This window comes from Papio anubis, chromosome 17 (assembly GCF_008728515.1).
Source record: "Papio anubis isolate 15944 chromosome 17, Panubis1.0, whole genome shotgun sequence".
NCBI classification, from domain to species: Eukaryota; Metazoa; Chordata; class Mammalia; order Primates; family Cercopithecidae; genus Papio; species Papio anubis.
In genome coordinates, this window is record NC_044992.1 from 51,867,206 (window position 1) to 51,886,679 (window position 19,474).

Genomic DNA, 19,474 nt, shown 5'->3' on the forward strand with positions numbered 1-19,474 from the left:
AGGATGATAAACCAAAGGCTTTCAGGCATAAAATGTATTATTACATGGTCAGGCACAGTGTCTCATGCATATAATCCCAGCACTTTGGGAAGTCAAGGCAGGAGGATCACTTGAGCCCAGGAGTTCAAGACCAGCCTGGGCAACATAGTGAGGCTCTGTCTCTACAAAAAAAACTGAAAAAAAAAAAAATTAGCTGGAATCCCAGCACTCTGGGAGGCTGATGTAGGCAGATCACTTGAGGCCAGGAGTTTGAGACCAGCCTGCCTGGCCAATATGGCGAAAGCCCATCTCTACTAAAAATACAAAAATTAGGCCAGGCGCGGTGGCTCACACCTGTAATCCCAGCACTTTGGCAGTCCAAGGCGGGCGGATCACGAGGTCGGGAGTTTGAGACCTGCCTGGTCAATATGATGAAACCCCGTCTCTACTAAAAATACAAAAATTAGCCGGGCATGGTGGTGCATGCCTGTAGTCCCAGCTATTCGGGAGGCTGAGGCAGAAGAATTGCTTGAACCAGGGAGGCGGAGGTTGTAGTGAGCCAAGATCGTGCCACTGCACTCCAGCCTGGGTGACAGAGCAAGACTCTGTCTCAAAGAAACACAAAACAAAAATTAGCCAGGCGTGGTGGCGTGCACCTGTAATCCCAGCTACTCAGGATGCTGAGGCTTGAGAAGCGTTTGAATCTGGGAGGTAGAGGCTGCAGTGAGCCAAGACTGTACCACTGCACTCCAGCCTGGTGACACAGTGAGATAGGCTCTGTCTCAGAAAGAAAGAAAGAACCATAAAAATAGCCAGCCAGCAGCCCTCAGGGGTGTTCTGCCTATGGTGTAGCCATTCTTTATTCCATTACTTATCTAATAATCTTGCTTTCATTTGGGAAAAAAAAAAAAATTGGCCGAGCATGGTGGCGAAAACCTGCAGTCCCAGCTACTGGGGAAGCTAAGGTGGGAGTATTGCTTGAACCCAAGAGGTCAAGACTGCAGTGAGCTGTGATCCCGCCACTGCACTCCAGCCTGGGTGACAGACGGAGACCCTGTCTCAAAAAAACCCAAAAACTATTACATTAGAAAAAACTTCTGTGAGGAAACAAAGTGGAAATACGAGTTCAAGAAGGAAAAAGGGCCAAGCATGGTGGCTCACACCTCTAATCCCAGCACTTTTGGAGGCTGAGATGGGATGATCACTTGAGACCAGGAGTCAGCCTGTGCAACATAGCAAGACCTCGTCTCTACTAAAAATAAAAAGAATAATCAGCCATATGTGGTGACAGACACCTGTAGTCTTAGCTACTTTGGCAGCTGAGGTGGGAGGATTGAGCTCAGCAGGTCAAGGTTGCAGTAACTGGTGAATGCCACTGCACTCCAGCTTGAACAACACAGCAAGATCCCATCTCAGAAAAAAAAAAAAAAAAAAGGAAAAAAGAAAGATTTGAAATTTCGATGGTTAAATAAAAAGTGGTTCTTTTTTTTTTTTCCAAAAGATGAGGGGAAATCAAATCAAATGGTACGTAGACTTCCCTGCAAGTTTAAATGAGGATTTTAACAGCTTTATTTTAAAATATCAACATTCACAATTAACCAGAAATTTTATCCTCTGTAACCTTCAAAATAAAAATTTGAAAGTTTCAATCTAAAGCTGTCAATTTAAAACTGTGCCAGCAGGCAATTTTCTTTCTCTTTTCCGTTTTTTGTTTGTTTGTTTTTGAAACAGAGTCTTGTTCTTGTCACCCAGGCTGGAGTGCAGTGGCATGATCTTGGCTCACTGCAACCTCTGCTTCTCGAGTTCAAGTAATTCTCCTGCCTCGACCTCCTGAGTAGCTGGGATTGCAGGCACTTGCCAACACGCCCAGATAATTTTTTTTGTATTTTTAGTAGAGACGGAGTTTCACCATGTTGGCCAGGCTGGTCTCAAACTCCTGACCTCAGGTGATCTGCCTGCCTCAGCCTCCCAAAGTACTGGGATTACCAGGCATGAGCCACCGCGCTCAGCCTCCCAGCAGGTAATTTTCTTTTCTTTCTTTTTTTTTTCTTTTTCTTTTTTTTTTTTTGAGACGGAGTCTCGCTCTGTTGCCCAGGTTGGAGTGCAGTGGCACGATCTCAGCTCACTACAACCTCCGCCTCCCGGGTTCAAGTGATTCTTCTGCCTCAGCCTCCCGAGTAGCTGGGACTACAGGCATGCACCACCACGTCTGGCTAATTTTTTTGTATTTTTAGTTAGATGGAGTTTTAGTTAGAACTCCTAACCTGAGGTGATCCACCCTCCTCTGTCTCCCAAAGCGCTGGGACTGCAGGCGTGAGCCACCGTGCCCGGCACATCGGGTGATTTTCAAAACAAAGCTAAGCTTGTGGCTTGCCTGCCTTCAGCTATGAGCCCTCTTCTTTTCTCCTTAAGGTACAGGCACCAAGAGAGGCTCGGAGACCCTGTAAAGGTTATTTACCAGCTGGACAGATTCAGACCTTGGTGAAGACAGACAGAAGAGGATTTGGTGGGAATTTAGGGCCCTACTGAGACAAAAACCACCCGAACCCGCCTGTCCACTTTCTATCCATCCACCAGATCTCTAGCATTTCACCCCTTTCCACAGGCTTATGCCAGCACTGCGCCACACCAACTCAATCTTGATTTAGGTAAAATGAGTACTCTCCCTCCCGCAAAAACAAACACGTTTTAGACATAAAACATATTCAAAGGTTTCCATTTCTTTACTTTTAGAATTGAGACTTAATGTCAAAGTTCACTCGGGTAGTTTGAATCATTTTCCCGTAACTCAGGGAGAGAGTGAAAAATCTTTGAAAACTCTGTAAGCAAACACCTGAGATGCCAACACCTCCTTTGCGGAGCTGGGGAAGGAAGAGACTGGTGGCCCGACGGCCTCCCTTACTAGTGGGTGGGCGGGAGATCCACGCCGCCCCAGTCCCTGGGGTCTTCACTAAAACCTTAACTGTCCGGCCTCCCGGGGGAGAGGGAAGCGGAGGAGAGAGGTCTGAAAATTGGAGATGATCACTCAGCTCAACAGCAAAGCACTTTATACCCACCCTCTGAGACAGATACTGTAGCTTTATTCCCATTTTTCAGATGAGCAAACTTGGGGTCGGAAAGATACCCCAAGGTTACACAACTGAAGTGGCAGAAGCTAGATTCAAGAATCAATCGGCCCGCAAAGCTCTAAAGGGCAGTGTCGTTGGTCTGATCCTGAGTTTGAATCCACAATCTCCAGCCCTTTCTAGCTGTAAACCTTCCTGCGCGTCCTCAGCCCTAAAACAGGAAATAACACCTTGCTTGGCAGAGTTGCTGTCAAGACAATGGGCCATGGATATAAAAGCGCTTGCTTGCCTTAGTGCTGGCCGCACACGATGCGCTCAATACATCGTAACTCAGGCTTTCAAAAGAGGCGCCTACGCCCCACTAGGCAGCGAAACTGGGGCGCCCAGGGCGATGGCAGCCCCGCGTAGAAGCCTCGGCCAGGGCCCGCCCCCTCCCCGGGGCCCGGCTGGCTCCCACCGGCCCGCGCGGCGCGCTACGTACCCAGCGCCTCCGACCCGGCCCAGGCCTCCGCCTCTAGCCCAATCTCCGCGGCGCTTACAGGCCAGCTCAGCGGGCGAGGCGGGACCTCGGAGGCGCGGACCGGACGTCCGCCCAGCAGGCGCGGCCGGGAGAGGTTGGGCGCGCAGGCGGGCGGGCGCGCAGGCGGGCGGGGCCGGGCGAGCTGGGTAGGGAGGTTGGGAGGGCGGGCGGACGCGGGAGAGGCGGGGCGGGCGGACGCGGGAGAGGCGGGGCGGGCGGACGCGGGCGAGGCTTGGCCCCGGAACGCGGTAGAGGTCCCCCAACCCGCGACCCGGAGCCATAACTTTTCCTTTCCCCGGAGTGTGGAAGGAGAGAGAGGAGAGGGGCAAAACTGCAGGGTCCTAACTTCAGATATAAAGCTCGGCCACTCAGTACTTATGCAGCCTTGGCAGTGGTGATCATGAGCACTTTGTGGGATTATCTCAGGCCGCACAGCCTGGACAACATGGCCAAATCCCGTCTCTACTAAAAATACAAAAATTAGCTGGCTATGGTGGCGGGCACCTGTAATCCCAGCTACACGGGAGGCTGAGGCAGGAGAATTGCTTGAACCCGGGAGGTGCAGGTTGCAGTGAGCCAAAGAAACAAAAAATCTATAGTTACCTAGTTATGCCTCACATAGAGTTGGGGGTTTTTTTTGCTTGTTTTTTGAGACAAAGTTTCGCTCTATCCCCCAGGCTGGGGTGCAGTGGCGGGATCTTGGCTCACTGCAGCCTCTGCCTCCCAGGTTCAAGCGATTCTCCTGCCACGGCTTCCCGAGTAGCTGGGACTACAGGAGTGTGCCACCACGCCCGGCTTTTTTTTTTTTTGGCTTTTGAGATGGAGTTTTGCTCTTGTTGCCCAGGCTGGAGTGCAATGGCACGATCTTGGCCCACCGCAACCTCTACCTCCCGGGTTCAAGCGATTCTCCTGCCTCAGCCTCCCAAGTAGCTGGAATTACAGGCATGTACCACCATGTCTGGCTAATTTTTTGTATTTTTAGTAGAGACGGGGTTTCTCCTTGTTGGTCAGGCTGGTCTCGAACTCCTGACCTCAGGTGATCCACCCACCTCGGCCTACCAAAGTGCTGGGATTACAGGCGTGAGCCACCACGCCTGGCCCAATTTTGTATTTTTAGTAGAGATCGGGTTTCACCATGTTGGCCAGGCTGGTCTGGAACTCCTGACCTAGGTGATCCACCCACCTCAGCCTCCCAAAGTGCTAGGATTACAGGTGTCAGCCACCATGCCCAGCACATCAGGCTAATTTTTGTATTTTTAGTAGAGATGGGGTTTCACCATGTTAGCCAGGCTGGTCTCGAACTCCTGACCTCAGGTGATCCACCCACCTCGGCCTCCCAAACTGCTGGGATTACTGGCATGAGCCCCCGCACCTGGCCTGGCTTTATTATTATTATTCTTATCTCTGACCCCCTCTTCACTGCAGCTGCAAATAGGACAATCACATTGAACAGCAGTCTTGGACCCCAGAGAGTTGAGTGTGATGACAGTTATCAGACTGAGTGGGCATCTTTGACTGCCTTCCAAAGTCAAATATAGATGACAGGATTATCTGCCGCTTTGGATCATAATTACTTACGTTTATGCCACTGATATATAAACAGAGTTGACTATATTTAGTTCTGTGTTTTGTTTGTGTTTTCTTTCCCTGAGTCAGATGGGAACTGTTTCTTACCGCCCTGCCCTTCTTCCCATGTTGAGATCTTTCCCAAAGGCAAAGATCATTTCCCTTTTTGGCCATGGAGGGCTCTGATGGTAAGAATTAGTCCTCTCATTACCCACCACACTCAACCCAAATAGGAAATTTCAACGAATGGGAACCATGTCTTTGGGTGCTCTTCTCGGGATTCAGGTGAGATTACTCAATCACAAGAGTGAGACTCAGGGACTGAAACATTCAATCAAGGGTAAAAACAGATTAAAATGTTGCAGTTACCTTTTTTCCCCTGACATAGAATACACACTGGAGTCACAGTTACCTTTTAGTAACCGATTTCCTTGAGTGAATAGTGTATCAGAAAATGGGACTTTTATGGTGGCAAAGAATTCAGAGGGTCTAGGAGCACACAGATCTGGATTTGTATACCAATCTGCCACTTAACCAGCTATGTGATTGTGCAATTTACCAACCTCTCAGGGCCACATTTTTTCATCGTCAAAAAGGTGAATATGGCCAAGCACGGTGGCTCACTCCTCTAATCCCAGCACTTTGGGAGGCCGAAGTGGGCAGATCACGAGGTCAGGAGTTCAAGACCAGCCTAACTAACATGGTGAAACCCTGTCTCTACTAAAATTACAAAAATTAGTCAGGTGTGGTGGCGTGCACCTTTAATCCCAGCTACTCAGGAGGTAGAGGCAAGAGAATTGCTTGAACCCGGGAGGCGGAGGTTGCAGTGAGCCGAGATTGCACCACTGCACTCCAGCCTGGGCGTCAGAGCGAGACTCTGTCTCAAAATAAAACAAAAAAGGTGAATAATAATAATAGGACCTATATTGTAGACTTGTTGAGAGGATTAAATGAGATAAGGTACGAAAGGCCTTACTACAGAATCTGGCATATCAGTACTTATTAAAGAAAGAGTCGATGTGGGCTGGGTGCCCTGGCTCACGTCTGTGATCCCAGCACTTTGAGGGGTTGGGGTAGGAAGATACCCCAGGAGTACCCCAGGAGTTCGAGACCAGCCTGGGCAACAAGGCGAGACCCTCGTCTCTACAAAAAATACAAAAATTAGCCGGGTGTCGTGGCTCACGCCTGTAGTCCTAGGTACTCGGGAGCCTGAGGTGGGAGGATAGCTTGATTGCAGTGAAGCGTGATCTTGAGCCACTGCACTCCAGCCTGGGCGACAGAGGGCAACCCTATTTTAAAAAAAAAAAAAAAAAAAAAAAAGGTCATTGTGGAAGATTCTTGTGGGGAATTAAAGGGACCATGGGTGCGCGAAAGAGCTTGGCGAAGATCAGTACCTGGAGGCCAAGATGCGGCGAGCCCTGCCTCCCTAGCAGTGGGGTCTCCTGGCTTAGGGTCAGTGCATCGCACACAAAAATCCACTGACTCTCATGAGACCTTGAACTGCCAATGACCGGGGGTTGCCCAGACTCCCGAGTGAGGAAGGCGGCCAGGAGTCAACTCGGCTTCTTGCAGAAAAGCCCACTCCAAGGCGGCCTGGGGCATTCTGGCTCCAGGCGGGTCACACCCGCTGGCCTCAGGCCCTTTCACTTACCCGGGAAAGGTAACGGTCCTTAACGGTAGTCAATAACGGCTCCCAGCGGCCCAGGCACTGGCCAGGGCAGGCTGAAATCAAACCTCGGATTTTGGAACCTCCACGCCTGAAACCCTAAACCAGCATCGAACTACAACTCCCAGCATGCCAGGCGGCCGCCCGGTTCCGAAGGGTCGGTCCCACCAACCTTGCGCCCCTTCTTTCCTCAAAGCGTGGCCAAATGCCTAGGCTTCCGGGTATTAGTGGCCCCGCCCCTTGACCCCACCGGAGCCGTCCCTGGTGATTCCTGGGTATTGCAGTCAGTTTCCTGGGAAAGAGTCGCTCCTAGTGGCAGCTCCCCTCGCCAGAAAAACTACAAAACCCAGAATGCAGCGCAAATCCCCCTTGTCCAATAGGAACCCCCCATGTAGCGGGGCGCGGAGCCCGGCTCTCGCAACTCAAGATGGCGGACGAGAGTGAGACAGCAGTGAAGCCGCTGGCATCTCCGCTGCTGCAGATGATGGAAGGGAACGGGAACGGCCATGAGCACTGCAGCGATTGCGAGAATGAGGAGGACAACAGCTACAACCGGGGGTAACGAAATCCTCGGAGTCTAATTCCCGTCCAGCCTCCCACAACCTGGGTCTCTGGGGTGCGGGGAAGTCACCGGGAGCTTAGTCTAGCACCACCCTCATATTCTTATTGGTTAAGTCACTAGGATCCTGCCTGGCGATTGGTTACTACCTTTGTCATTTACCAAGGGTGGGTGCTCTGGATATTAAGGGCCGGAGACGTTCAGTACTTTTATTATGTAAAAGTTCTATGCAATGTTCCACTCGTGTACTTCAGGCCAGTCCTGGGAAAAGAGCATGTTGGACGATGGTTTTCGATGGTACAACACAGGACAGTCTAGTAACAGTACAGTTCAAAGGGAACGTTACTTATAGACGTGTTGTTTGAGCAACGTGACTAGCAATAAACGAATAATAAAACATTTCGCAGCAGTTCACCCTCAGTGGGGAAATTCATCAGACTATACAAACTGTATATATAATTATATTGTAAAGTATCACTACGAGAGAATCCCAAAATATAAACTCACCTTATAAACCCTATGTAATTAACGATATGATAATGCTTTGATTTACATAGTTTCCATTGCTCCAGTCATAAGTATCCTGAACAATATATTAATATAATTAGATCTTCGAACATCTTTGCCTTGTTAACTTTGCAGAGTAGCCCCAGGCTTCAAGAAATGAGCGATGTTGCTTCTTGGAGAGTATTTGGAATCCTCGGGCTCCATACTGCCTATCCTGTACTTTAGGGTCTTGCCATTAGTTACTATTTGTTCCTAGGGATGAAGAAACGTACCAGGCATTTGAATGTTGAATTCTTTTTCCAAATTAGTTTTTACTTCTGTAAGCCACAGCTTATCCATCTTTCTTCACATGGTTAGTGCCTGGCACTGGCACTCACGCTGTCTCTCCCTATCTTCCTGTCTATATTTGTAGATATATTTTTAAACTGAAAGTCGTGAGAGATTTTTGGGTGTATAACTTGCTGAGTTTGAGGTAGTCTGATTTTCATAGCCAGCTTGTTATTTGCAGTATTGGTGGTAGTCCAGATATAAAGGTAGAAGATTGAGGTCTTTGTAGAAACTTAAAAAAAAAGAAAAAATCTGCTACCTTGTATAGAGGGGAGAACAAAGTATTACAGTCATGCGCTGCCCAAGGATTGTGTAGAAGAGATGGTCCCACAAAATTATAGTACATATTTTTATTGTATCCTTTCTATGTTTAGGTATGCTTAGATACACAAATACTTACCGTTGTGTTATAGTTGCCTGCAGTACTCAGTAACATGCGGTAGCCTATTGCTCCTAGGCTACAAACCTGTATAGCGTGTTACTGTAATGTATACCGTTTAGCCTAGGCACTTAGTAGGCTATACCATCTAGGTTTGTGTAAGTACACCCTATGATGTCTGCAAGACAAAAATCACCTAACCATGCATTTCCTAGCACATATCCCTGACGTTCAGTGAAGGATGACTGTATTTAAGTGGTTTATAACCTGCTTGTGGTGAATCTTAGGTTAAAAGATCTACCTAGCTTTTATGTTCTTCAACCAGCATTAAAAATCACAGGAAGGGCTGGGCGCAGTGGCTCATGCCTGTAATCCCAGCACTTTGGGAGGCAGAGGCGGGCACATCACGAGGTCAGGAGATCGAGACCATCCTGGCTAACACTCTGAAACCCCGTCTCTACTAAAAATACAAAAAATTTAGCCGCGCGTGGTGGTGGGTGTCTGTGGTCCCAGCTACTCAGGAGGCTGAGGCAGGAGAATGGCGTGAACCCAGGAGGCAGAGCTTGCAGTGAGCTGAGATCACGCCACTGCACTCCAGCCTGGGCTACAGAGCGAGACTATGTCTCAAAAAAAAAAAAAAAAAAAAAAAAAAAAAATCACAGGAAGAATGTAGAGGAATAGGAAGGTTGCCAAATTTAGTTTTTATTGCTGTAACTCACAACAGATCTAATGTAATAAAAGTCTTGTTTTGAAGTTTGATGTTCCTAAAAATGGAAGAGCTGAGAAAGAGGAAGTAGGAACAGGAAGAAGGGAAAGTGAAGCTCTCCTGAGTAGAGATCTGAATCACAGATGAGAGTTGGTGAATGTAAAAGTCATTCCAGAAGTGAAAGTGTGGCATTTTCTTTGCTCTTTTTATAGTTGCTTTTATTTTTCTCTTCTTAACTGTTGTCCTGACCAGTGTCCTTATGTTTGTGCCCTGTAATCTGTGAATCACTTTGCAAAACTGTGTGCCGGAAAATTATTTTATTGGCCTGGTGTGGTAGGTCACATCTGTAATCCCAGCACTTTGGGAGGCTGAGGCAGGCGGTTCACTTGAGGTCAGGAGTTCGAGACCAGCCTGACCAACATGGTGAAACCCCGTCTTCACTAAAAATACAAAGTTTAGCTGGACGTGGTGGTGCACGCCTGTAGTCCCAGCTACTCGGGAGGCTGAAGCAGGAGAATCGCTTGAACCTGGGAGGTGGAGGCTGCAGTGAACTGAGATTGCGCCACTGCACTCCAGCCTGGGCAACAGAGCAAGAACCTGTCTCAAAAAAAAAGGGTGGTGTGCAGTGGCTCATGCCTGTGATCCCATCACTTTGGGAGGCTGAGACGGGTGGATCATGAGGTCAAGAGATTGAGACCATCCTGGCCAACATGGTGAAATCCAGTCTCTATTAATAATAGAAAAATTAGCTGGGCATGGTGGTGCATACCTGTAGCCCCAGCTACTCTGGAGGCTGAAGCAGGAGAATCGTCTGAATCTGGGAGGCGGAGGTTGCAGTGAGCTGAGATCGCGCCACTGCACACCAGCTTGGCAACAGAGCAAGACTCCATCTCAAAAAACAAAAAAAAACAAAAAAAAAACCCAAATAAAATTATTTTATTTGTAGCAGAAATAAGTAATAACCTTAAAAAAACATTGACAGTTTGCAGTGGTGTTTCTGTGCATGGTTATGGTCTAGGTGAAAAAATTATGTTTATTAGCATCCCAAATCTAAAGGTCTGTGAAAATGAGTTTGGAGGTAGCCGGTGAAAAACCAAGGGCCTAGTCTGGAGGAGAGAGTCTAATTCTGGCACTAAGAATCCGGGGGATAGTCAACATTTTTACATGAACTTTAAGAGGAAATGGTTTTGGGGAGAAGCAGCAATTTGGGAAAATGTAGCACGGCACAGTGGAAAAGCATGGACTTTGGAATCATTTAAATCTGGTCTCAGGCCAGGCACGGTGGCTCACGCCTGTAATCCAAGCACTTTGGGAGGCTGAGGTGGGCAGATCACTTGTGGTCAGGAGTTTGAGACCAGCCTGGTCAGCATAGTGAAACCTCATCTGTACTAAAAATACAAAAATTAGCTGGGCGTAGTGGCAGGCACCTGTAATCCCAGCTACTCGGGAGGCTGAGGCAGGAGAATCGCTTGAAACCAGGGGGCAGAGGTTGCAGTGAGCTGAGATCTCTCCACTGCACTCCAGCCTGGGCGACAGAGCAAGCCTCTGATCTGAAAATCTCATCTCAAAGCTTGGCTCTGACACTTAATAGTCCTGTGACCTTGGGAAAGGTACTTAACTCAGAGTTATAGGGATTAAATGAGATAACATCTGGAATGCACTCCTCTTCCTCCCTCCTCCTCTTTCTTCACATTTTCCCTAACCTCCCAGCTTGTCCCTCTGCTCTTATGACGTGCTGTATTATAGCTTTTATCATAACAATAAATGTAACTACATATTTGGTAATGTTTCTTAATGTGTCTGGTACCTGTCTCATCTGACAGTAAGGTGCATGTAAACAGGATTGTGTCTTCAAAATGCCTAGCATTTAGTGGGCATTAGTGAATATTTGCTGTATGAATGAATGGCAGATATTAAAGTACCTAGCTTAATATTAGTAGAGTTTTATCTCCCCTCACCAAGTGAGAGGATGTCAGATTTTTCTTACATACACGTTTTCTCTCCCCAAATAATTCTCATTGTAAGCCTTACTACAATTTTTATGAAATACCTACAGAGGCTGGGCGCGGTGGCTCACGCCTGTAATCCCAGAACTTTGGGAGGCCAAGGCGGGTGGATCACGAGGTCAGGAGATCAAGACCATCCTGGCTAACACAGTGAAACCCCATCTCTACTAAAAATACAAAAAATTAGCTGGGCATGTTGGCGGGTGCCTGTAGTCCCAGCTATTCAGGAGGCTGAGGCAGGAGAGTGGCGTGAACCTGGGAGGCAGAGCTTACAGTGAGCCGAGATTGCGCCACTGTACTCCAGCCTGGGTGACAGAGTGAGACTCCATCTCAAAAAAAAAAAAAAAAGAAATACCTACAGAAATCAAGAAGCTCCAATTTGTTGTGGAAGCTTTCTACTGTGTTTTGCTTCTTGAAATGTTTTTTGTCTTTACTTAATATTATTTAAAATCTTATCAAAAATCATGTAAAAGTTGACAGAGAAGTTTTCCTTTCAATGCTAGAGAGTCTAAAATGTGTAATATACAATAAAGGTTAATCATAGTTCAAGCTAACCTTTATTCTTTTAGGCCCCCTTTTTTTTTTTTTTCTTTTTTTGAGACGGAGTCTCGCTCTGTTGCCCAGGCTGGAGTGCAGTGGCATGATCTCTGCTCACTGCAAACTACTACTGCCGGTGCACACCATTCCTGCCTCAGCTCAATAACAAGGACTACAGGTGCCTGCCACCCGCCCGGCTAATTTTTGTACTTTGGTAGGAGGCGGCGTTCATCGAGTTAGTCAGGATGGTCGTCTGACGCTTGTGATCGCCCTGCCTTCAAAGTGCTATTGGCCAGGCCCATGGGCCCTGCGGCCCGGCTCATTTTAAATTTTTTTTTTTTTTTTTTTTTGGGAGCCGGTCTGCGGCTCTGTTACCCAGGCTGGAGTGCACTGGCTGGCGATCTCCCTCACTGCAAGCTCCGTACTCCGGGTTCACGCCATTCTCCTGCCTCAGCCTACCGAGTAGCTGGGACTACAGGCGCCCGCCACCACGCCCGGCTAGTTTTTTGTATTTTTTTAGTAGAGACGGGGTTTCATCGTGTTCGCCAGGATGGTCTCGATCTCCTGACCTCGTGATCTGCCCGTCTCGGCCTCCCAAAGTGCTGGGATTACAGGCTTGAGCCACCACGCCCGGCCTTAAATTTTTTTTTTTAAAGAGACTGTGTCTCACTATGTTGCCCAGGCTAGTCTCAAACTCCTGGGTTCAAGTGATCCTCCTGCTTTAGCCTCCCAAAGTGCTGAGATTGTAAGCATGAGCCACCACACCCAGCTTCCTGGGCTCTTTTTCAGGAACTAAAGTCACAGTGCTCTATGCTAATAAAATGAGCTAAATTCATGTACTGGATTCATGGGAAATGCAGTTGTATTATTTCCTTTTTTTTTTTTGGAGACAGAGTCTCACTCTGTTGCCCAGGCTGGAGTGCCGTGGCATGATCTCAGCTCACTGCAACCTCTGCCTCCCAGGTTCAAGAAATTCTCCTGCCTCAGCCTCCTGAGTAGCTGGGACTACAGGAGCACACTGCCACGCCCAGCTAATTATTCATATTTTAGTAGAGACGAGGTTTCACCATGTTGCCCAGGCTGGTCTCGAACTCCTGAGCTCAGGCAGTCTGCCTGCCTTAGCCCCACAAAGTGCTAGGATTACAGGTGTGAGCCACCACGCCCAGCCAGTTGTATTAGTTTCTTATGTCTCTTTGTGTATGAGTTTAGTTCTTGATTTTTCTAGTCTTGTGTTTCCTCCATAATTAAATCAGCATAAACATTTGATGAATATAAAACTTCATGTAGTTGTGTGTAGTGGCTCACGCCTGTAACCTCAGCACATTGGGAGGCTGAGGCGGAAAAATCACTTGAGCCCAGGAGTTCGAGACAAGCCTGGGCAACATGGTGAGACCCCATCTCTATAAATAAAAACAAAAAACCCCAAACCCTTCATGTATACATATACGTATACGTATATATGTATACATGCATACATATGTAATGTGTATGGATGCATCTCTTCAGTTTTTCTATTTAAACAATTTTTAATTTAATTTTTTTTTTTTTTTTTTGAGATGGAGTCTCACTCTGTTGCCCAGGCTGGAGTGCAGTGGCGCAATCTCGGTTCACTGCAAGCTCTGCCTCCCGGGTTCATGCCATTCTCCTGCCTCCGCCTCCTGAGTAGCTGGGACTACAGGTGCCCGCCACCACGCCCAACTAATTTTTTGTATTTTTAATAGAGACGGAGTTTCACCATGTTAACCAGGATGGTCTTGATCTCCTGACCTCATGATCTGCCCGCCTCGGCCTCTCAAAGTTCTGGGATTACAGGCGTGAGCCACTGCGCCTGGCCTAAGTTTTAAATTGTTGTTATTACTTTGGAAGCAGGGCCTCGCTCTGTTGCCCAGTACAGTGGTGTGATCATGGCTTACTACGGCCTTTGACCTGGACTCTAGCAATCCTCCCACCTCAGCCTCCCAAGTAGCTAGGACTGTAGACATGCACCATCGTCCCTGGCTAATTTTCTTTTTAAAAATTTTCTGTAGAGATGGGGTTGCACTATTTAGCCCAGGCTGGTCTCAAACTACTGGCCTCAAGTGATGCTCCCACCTTGGCCTCCCAAATGGCTGGGATCGTGGGCATAAGCTCCTGTGCCCAGCCAGTTTTGTTTGTTTTTTACTGCACTCAATTTCCCCCAGTTACGTGCCTAGCATAATTATCCTGAACAATTTAGAGGACAGTCAGCCTAAGATAATCTTTATGCAGCATCCCCCTGTAGTTCGTGATTCATCTATATGGTTTAATTTGATTTTTTTTTTAAATGATAGTCTTTCCAAGAAGTATTGCCAAAGAATAAATCTCATCAGTTGGCAGATTTTAATTTGGGGATAATAAGTGAAGTTTGTCTGAGTGTTTTGGAACAAAAAATAACTTTTAGACTATTATGTTCCAGGAGTCTTTCAGAATTTATTTGCAATGTCTTCAGTATCATTGAGATCCTAGTAAGCATGGGGTCAAGAGCCCTCCGACAAGAGGGCTCCATCCGGCTCTCTTACTCCTTGGGACAGGTTAACATGGATTCTTTATAAGTTCTCTTCACTTCCTGGTTACAAGATATTATCCCTTATGAAAACTTAGGAGGAAAGAAAAGTCTTTCTGAAAATACATTCCTTAAAGCTAGCCTTACTTGCTTTTGTTTTTTTCTTCAGCTTCTCCAAAGTCGTTCTTTCCATATTTATTTGATGGTTTATAGCTGCAGCTAGCTCTTGGAAGGAAGAAATCTTTTTAGTTCCTTTTTAATTTCTCCCTTCAACTTTTGGTTTTTCAAAACTAGATCAAAGCAGAATGGAAAGAGAAACCTCATCACTGATATCAAATAAGTGTTCTAATTTTGTTTCCCAATTAAGTGGCAATTAAAAAGAAACTAATCAAGAGCTGCTTCAAAGAGAAGAGACTGGAAAGCAGAAGAAATGGAAACTAAATGAGAGCCTATTTCAGGGACTCGCTGCTCATGGCAAAGCAGTTTTGCTGATTTTTCACATTGTTCAACTAATATGCTCACGCTAAAATTCCCCAGCTTTACTAAGTTGGCAGTTAACCCTTTCCCTATAGAGCCCATAGATTCATGAGCCATACATTTAGTAACTTCAGGAGGATGCTACTTTAACTCTTTCTCTTTAGCTTTTTATCTGAAATCTACCCTTCAAGCCTCTCTTCTAATTCCTCAAAGATGTCGTCCTTGTGATTGTTACATTTAAGGGACACAAAATATGGTGTTCTCTATTGAGAGCGCCAAAAATACTAAACCGGAATTCCTCCACAGGCTCAGTATTAGCCTCAAAAATGTCCCAGCACTTTGAGAGGCTGAGGTGGGCAGATCACTTGAGGTCAGGAGTTCGCGACCAGCTGGGCCAACATGGCAAAACCCCATCCGTACTAAAAATACAAAAATTAGCTGGACGTGGTGGTGTGGCCCTGTAGTGCCAGCTACATGGGAGGCTGAGACAGGAGAATCACTTGAACCTGGGAGGCAGAGGTAGCAGTGAGCCCATATGGCGCCACTGCACTTCAGTCTGGGTGAGAGAGAGAGACTCCATCTCAAAAAAATAGACAAAAAAAAAAAAACAACTTTCTAGAGCTGCTCTGAGAGGCAACTGAGGAGTCACTATGGTTAAGTGTTTAGTAAAAGTTACTCTTATCACTATGTAGTGGGCATTGTGCTAAGCCCTTTACGTGGATTATATCCTCCATGATTTCACTTATGAAGACTTTAGGGTTTTTGTTTGTTTGTTCTTTTCTTTTTTTGAGACAGAGTCTCAAAAAATGGTCTCTGGACAGCATTTGATTTTACCTTGGAGTTGCAAAGTCAAAGGCTTAACTTGCCAAACAAACTCAATGTGGAATTTACACATTTGTCTCATTCCAGTTTTAAGCAGTTTAGTATAGCAGAGCTTTTGTGACCTCTGAAAAACAGTTATCGTCCATGACAAGAATTGGCTTGTTCACCCTCAGTACTCTCAAAAAAACACTTTGTCGCCCAAGCTGGAGTGCAGTGGCATGATCTTAACTCACTGCAACCTCCGCCTTCCAAGTTGAAGCAATTCTTGTGTCTTAATCTCCCAAGTAGCTGGGATCACAGACATACACCACCATACCCGGCTAACTTTTGTAGTTTTAGTAGAGACGGGGTTTCACCATCTTGGCCAGGCTGGTCTTGAACTCCTGACCTTGTGATCCATCTGCCTTCACCTCCCAAAGTGCTGGCATTACAGGCGTGAGCCATCATGCCTGGCCAGACTTATTTATTTATTTATTTATTTCAGACAGAGTCTTGTTCTGTTGCCCAGGCTGGAGTGCAGTGGTGTGATCTCAGCTCACCACAACCTCCACCTTCCAGGTTCTAGCGATTCTCCTGCCTCAGCCTCCTGGGTAGCTGGGACTACAGGCGTGCGCCACCCTGCCCAGCTAATTTTTGTATTTTTAGTAGAGACGGAGTTTCACTATGTTGGCCAGGCTGGTCTTGGAACTCCTAACCTCGTGATCTGCTCGCCTCAGCCTCTCAAAGTGCTGGCATTACAGGCATGAGCCACCACCGTGCCCAGCCAGACTTTAGTTTTTATAGTGAGGCTTGAGATTTGCATCTCCACTGGTCTCTTTGACACCTCAGAGGATCCATTCTGAACTTGCTAGATTTCTTTCCCCTGCTGAATTGACTTCTGCATCTTGAATCTGCAGCAGTGTGAATCCTATCTTTGGATCCATTTAACAGCCTGTGGATGTTCCCAAACTTGGGAACCAGTTTGTCTCTCCATAATAGACAAATATTTTTTTCAGAAGTCATTCTAATCACGCCACTGCACTCCAGACTGGGCAGCAAAGTGAGACGCCATCTCAAAAAGAAAAAAAGAAGTCATTCTAGTGGGTGAGATTTCTGCCAGCATTCAGCCACTGCTCAAAACATTCTTGATAATGGTCTCTGAACAGCATTTGATTTTACCTTGGAGTTGCAAAGTCAAAGTCTTAACTTGCCAAACAGACTCAATGTGGAATTTACACATTTGTCTCATTCCAGTTTTAAGCAGTTTAGTATAGCAGAGTTTTTGTGACCTCTGAAAAGCAGTTATCGTCCATGACAAGAATTGGCTCGTTCACCCTCAGTACTCTGGCTTACTATCCCAGGGAGGGCCGAGGGTGGCAGCGAAAGTGGTCTTTTGTAATCCCTTCTTATAACCTGCTGTTCTTTTCACAGACCTCCCAGGGTACCTTTTTTTGTGTGTGTGTGAGATGGAGTCTCACTCTGTCACTCAGGCTGGACTGTGGTGGCGTGATCTCGGCTCACTGCAACCTCTGCCTCCTGGGTTCAAACGATTCTCCCGCCTCAGCCTCCCAAGTAGCTGGGATTACAGGCACCCGCCACCATGCCCAGCTAATTTCTGTATTTTTTAGTAGAGACGGGGTTTCACTGTGTTGGCCAGGCTTGTCTTGAGCTCCAGACCTTAGGTGATCCACCCACCTTGGCCTCCCAAAGTGCTGGGATTACAGGCATGAGCCACTGTGCCCAGCCCCAGGGTACCTTGATGGCAGTACTAAAGTGTTTTTATTTTTCCCATCATTTGGGATTCACAAGCAGTTTTTGATATGACTAATTGGTGGGAATGTGCAGAGTCGGGGGCAGAAGTACAGGGACTAGACAGCTGATACTGATTCATGCCATGTCGTTTCCTTCTGGGCATCTTTGCCATTTCTTTCACCTCTCTTTGGGCTTTCTGAGTACTAATAGGATTACTAGTGAACTTACCATACTTCAAGAGTTAATTGATTTGCAAAAGGATTTCCTGATGTCTAAAAGTAGAATCAAAAGGATATTAGAGGTTAGGGTTTATTTTAACAAGTTTCTCTGGAAAATTTGTATTTCAGCCCAAAAAATTCACTTTTTTTTTTTTTTTTTTTTGAGACAAGGTTTCACTCTGTCACCCCGGTCATAGTGCCGTGGTGCAGTCCTCCTACGTCAACCTCCCAGGTGACCGGGACTACAGGCTAATTTTTTGGTCTCTGTATATAGAGACAAGGTCTCACTATATTGCACAGGCTGGTCTCCAACTCCTATCTTTTTTTTTCAGAGGTAGAAAACACGTGGCGATTGGTCCAAGTGCAGTGGTGTCTACGACTAATTTGTCATAACCAGTTATAGATTTCTTTGTTCTTTTTCCACTCCCCCTGCTTCACTTGACTAGCATTTAAAAAATACAAGTAAAAAACAAGTGGCCATGAGATCTGAGAGCTACAGTGAAAAAAAAAAAAAGAAGTGGCCAAATTTGTGAATTTTATTTCCCAAACTTTTTTTTTCTTATGTTGTAAACCTGTGGTCTGTGTTTAAGACATTGAAACCATTAGAAATAGTTAGAGTGGAGCTTTTTTGTTTGTGTTTTATTTACTTATTAGAAATGGGGTCTCACTTTGTCACCCAGGGTGGAGTACAGTGGCTGTTCACAAGCGTAGTCGTGGTGCACTGCTACGTCATCAGACTCCTGGGCTCAAGAGATCCTCCCGCCTCAGCTTCCTAAGTACCTGGGACTACAAATTCACACCACCACACCTGGCTGGACCTGTTTTAACTTTTCAAAGAGTAGGACAGAGCCTAAGAGAGAAGACAATGAATAAGAAAATTGGGGCTGGACATGGTAGCTCACATCTGTAATCCCAGCATTTTGGGAAGCTGAGGCAGGTGGATAGCTGGAGCCTGCGGAATCCAGACCAGCCTGGGTAATATAGCAAAACCTCTGTCTCTACAAACGATAAAAAATTAGCTAGCATGGTGGCGATGCCAGGTCCCAGGCTTGGCTCAGGAGGCTGAGGTGAGACGATCACGAACCTGGGAGGTTGAGGCTGCAGTGAGCCACGACAAAGACGCACTCCAGCCTCCAAGGAGAGCAAGAATTTGTCAAAAAAAAAAATCTATTGGTATATACATATATATATATTTTTGAGACGGAGTCTCACTTCTCTGCAGCCCAGGCTGAGTGCAGTGGCCGGATTCCAGCTCACTGCAAGCTTCCGGGCCCCGCCCACGCCATTCTCCTCGCCCTAGCCTCCCGAAGACTCATAGGCGCCCGCCACCTCGCCCGGCTAGTTTTTTGTATTTCTTAGTAGAGATGGGGTTTCACTGTGTTAGCCAGGATGGTCTCAATCTCCTGACCTCGTGATCCACCCATCTCGGCCTCCCAAAGTGCTGGGATTATAGGCTTGAGCCACCGCGCCCGGCCAAGAAGATCATTATATTTTTATTTGAGATGGAGTCTCACTCAGGCTGAGTGCAGTGGTGTGATCTTAGCTCACTGCAACCTCCCCCTCCCAGGTTCAAGCGATTCTCCTGCCTCAGCCTCCCAAGTAGCTGGGATTACAGGTGTGCACCACCACACCTGGCTAATGTTTCTATTTTTTTTTGGTAGAGATGGAGTTTCACCATGTTGGCCAGACTGGTCCCAAACTCATGACCTCAGGTGATCCACCCACTTTGGCCTCGCAAAGTGCGGGGATTACAGGTGTGAGCCACCGCGCCTGGCTTAATTTTTTTTAATTAAAAAACAGGAAGTTGAGAATTTAAAATCTCAATCAGTAGCTCAAGAGCACAACATTTCCATTGCTCTCATGCAATATTAACACAGCTGTCCTGTGC

General features: G+C 46.7%; 2 protein-coding genes across 8 annotated transcripts in view; one reads left to right on the forward strand and one right to left on the reverse strand.

Moving 5' to 3' along the window:
* DCAKD (dephospho-CoA kinase domain containing) overlaps positions 1-7,041 on the reverse strand; it is a 31,759-nt gene extending 24,718 nt beyond the window's left edge. For 2 of the 5 annotated variants that reach the window (XM_031657641.1, XM_031657640.1), the window contains exon 1: positions 6,782-7,041. The gene's annotated coding sequence lies outside the window, so the exon portion shown is untranslated. Of the gene's footprint in view, positions 1-3,525; positions 3,623-5,693; positions 5,813-6,781 lie in introns of those variants that run through there. The other 3 variants (XM_021929295.2, XM_009190835.3, XM_031657642.1) reach the window with 3 other exon arrangements.
* A 140-nt stretch (positions 7,042-7,181) lies between these two features.
* Positions 7,182-19,474, forward strand: part of NMT1 (N-myristoyltransferase 1) — a 50,235-nt gene continuing 37,942 nt past the window's right edge. For all 3 annotated transcript variants that reach the window (XM_021929296.2, XM_021929297.2, XM_021929298.2), the window contains exon 1: positions 7,182-7,354. In XM_021929296.2, coding sequence (XP_021784988.1) covers positions 7,224-7,354 — 131 coding nt within the window. In that variant the 5' untranslated portion in view covers positions 7,182-7,223. The remainder of the gene's footprint in view (positions 7,355-19,474) is intronic.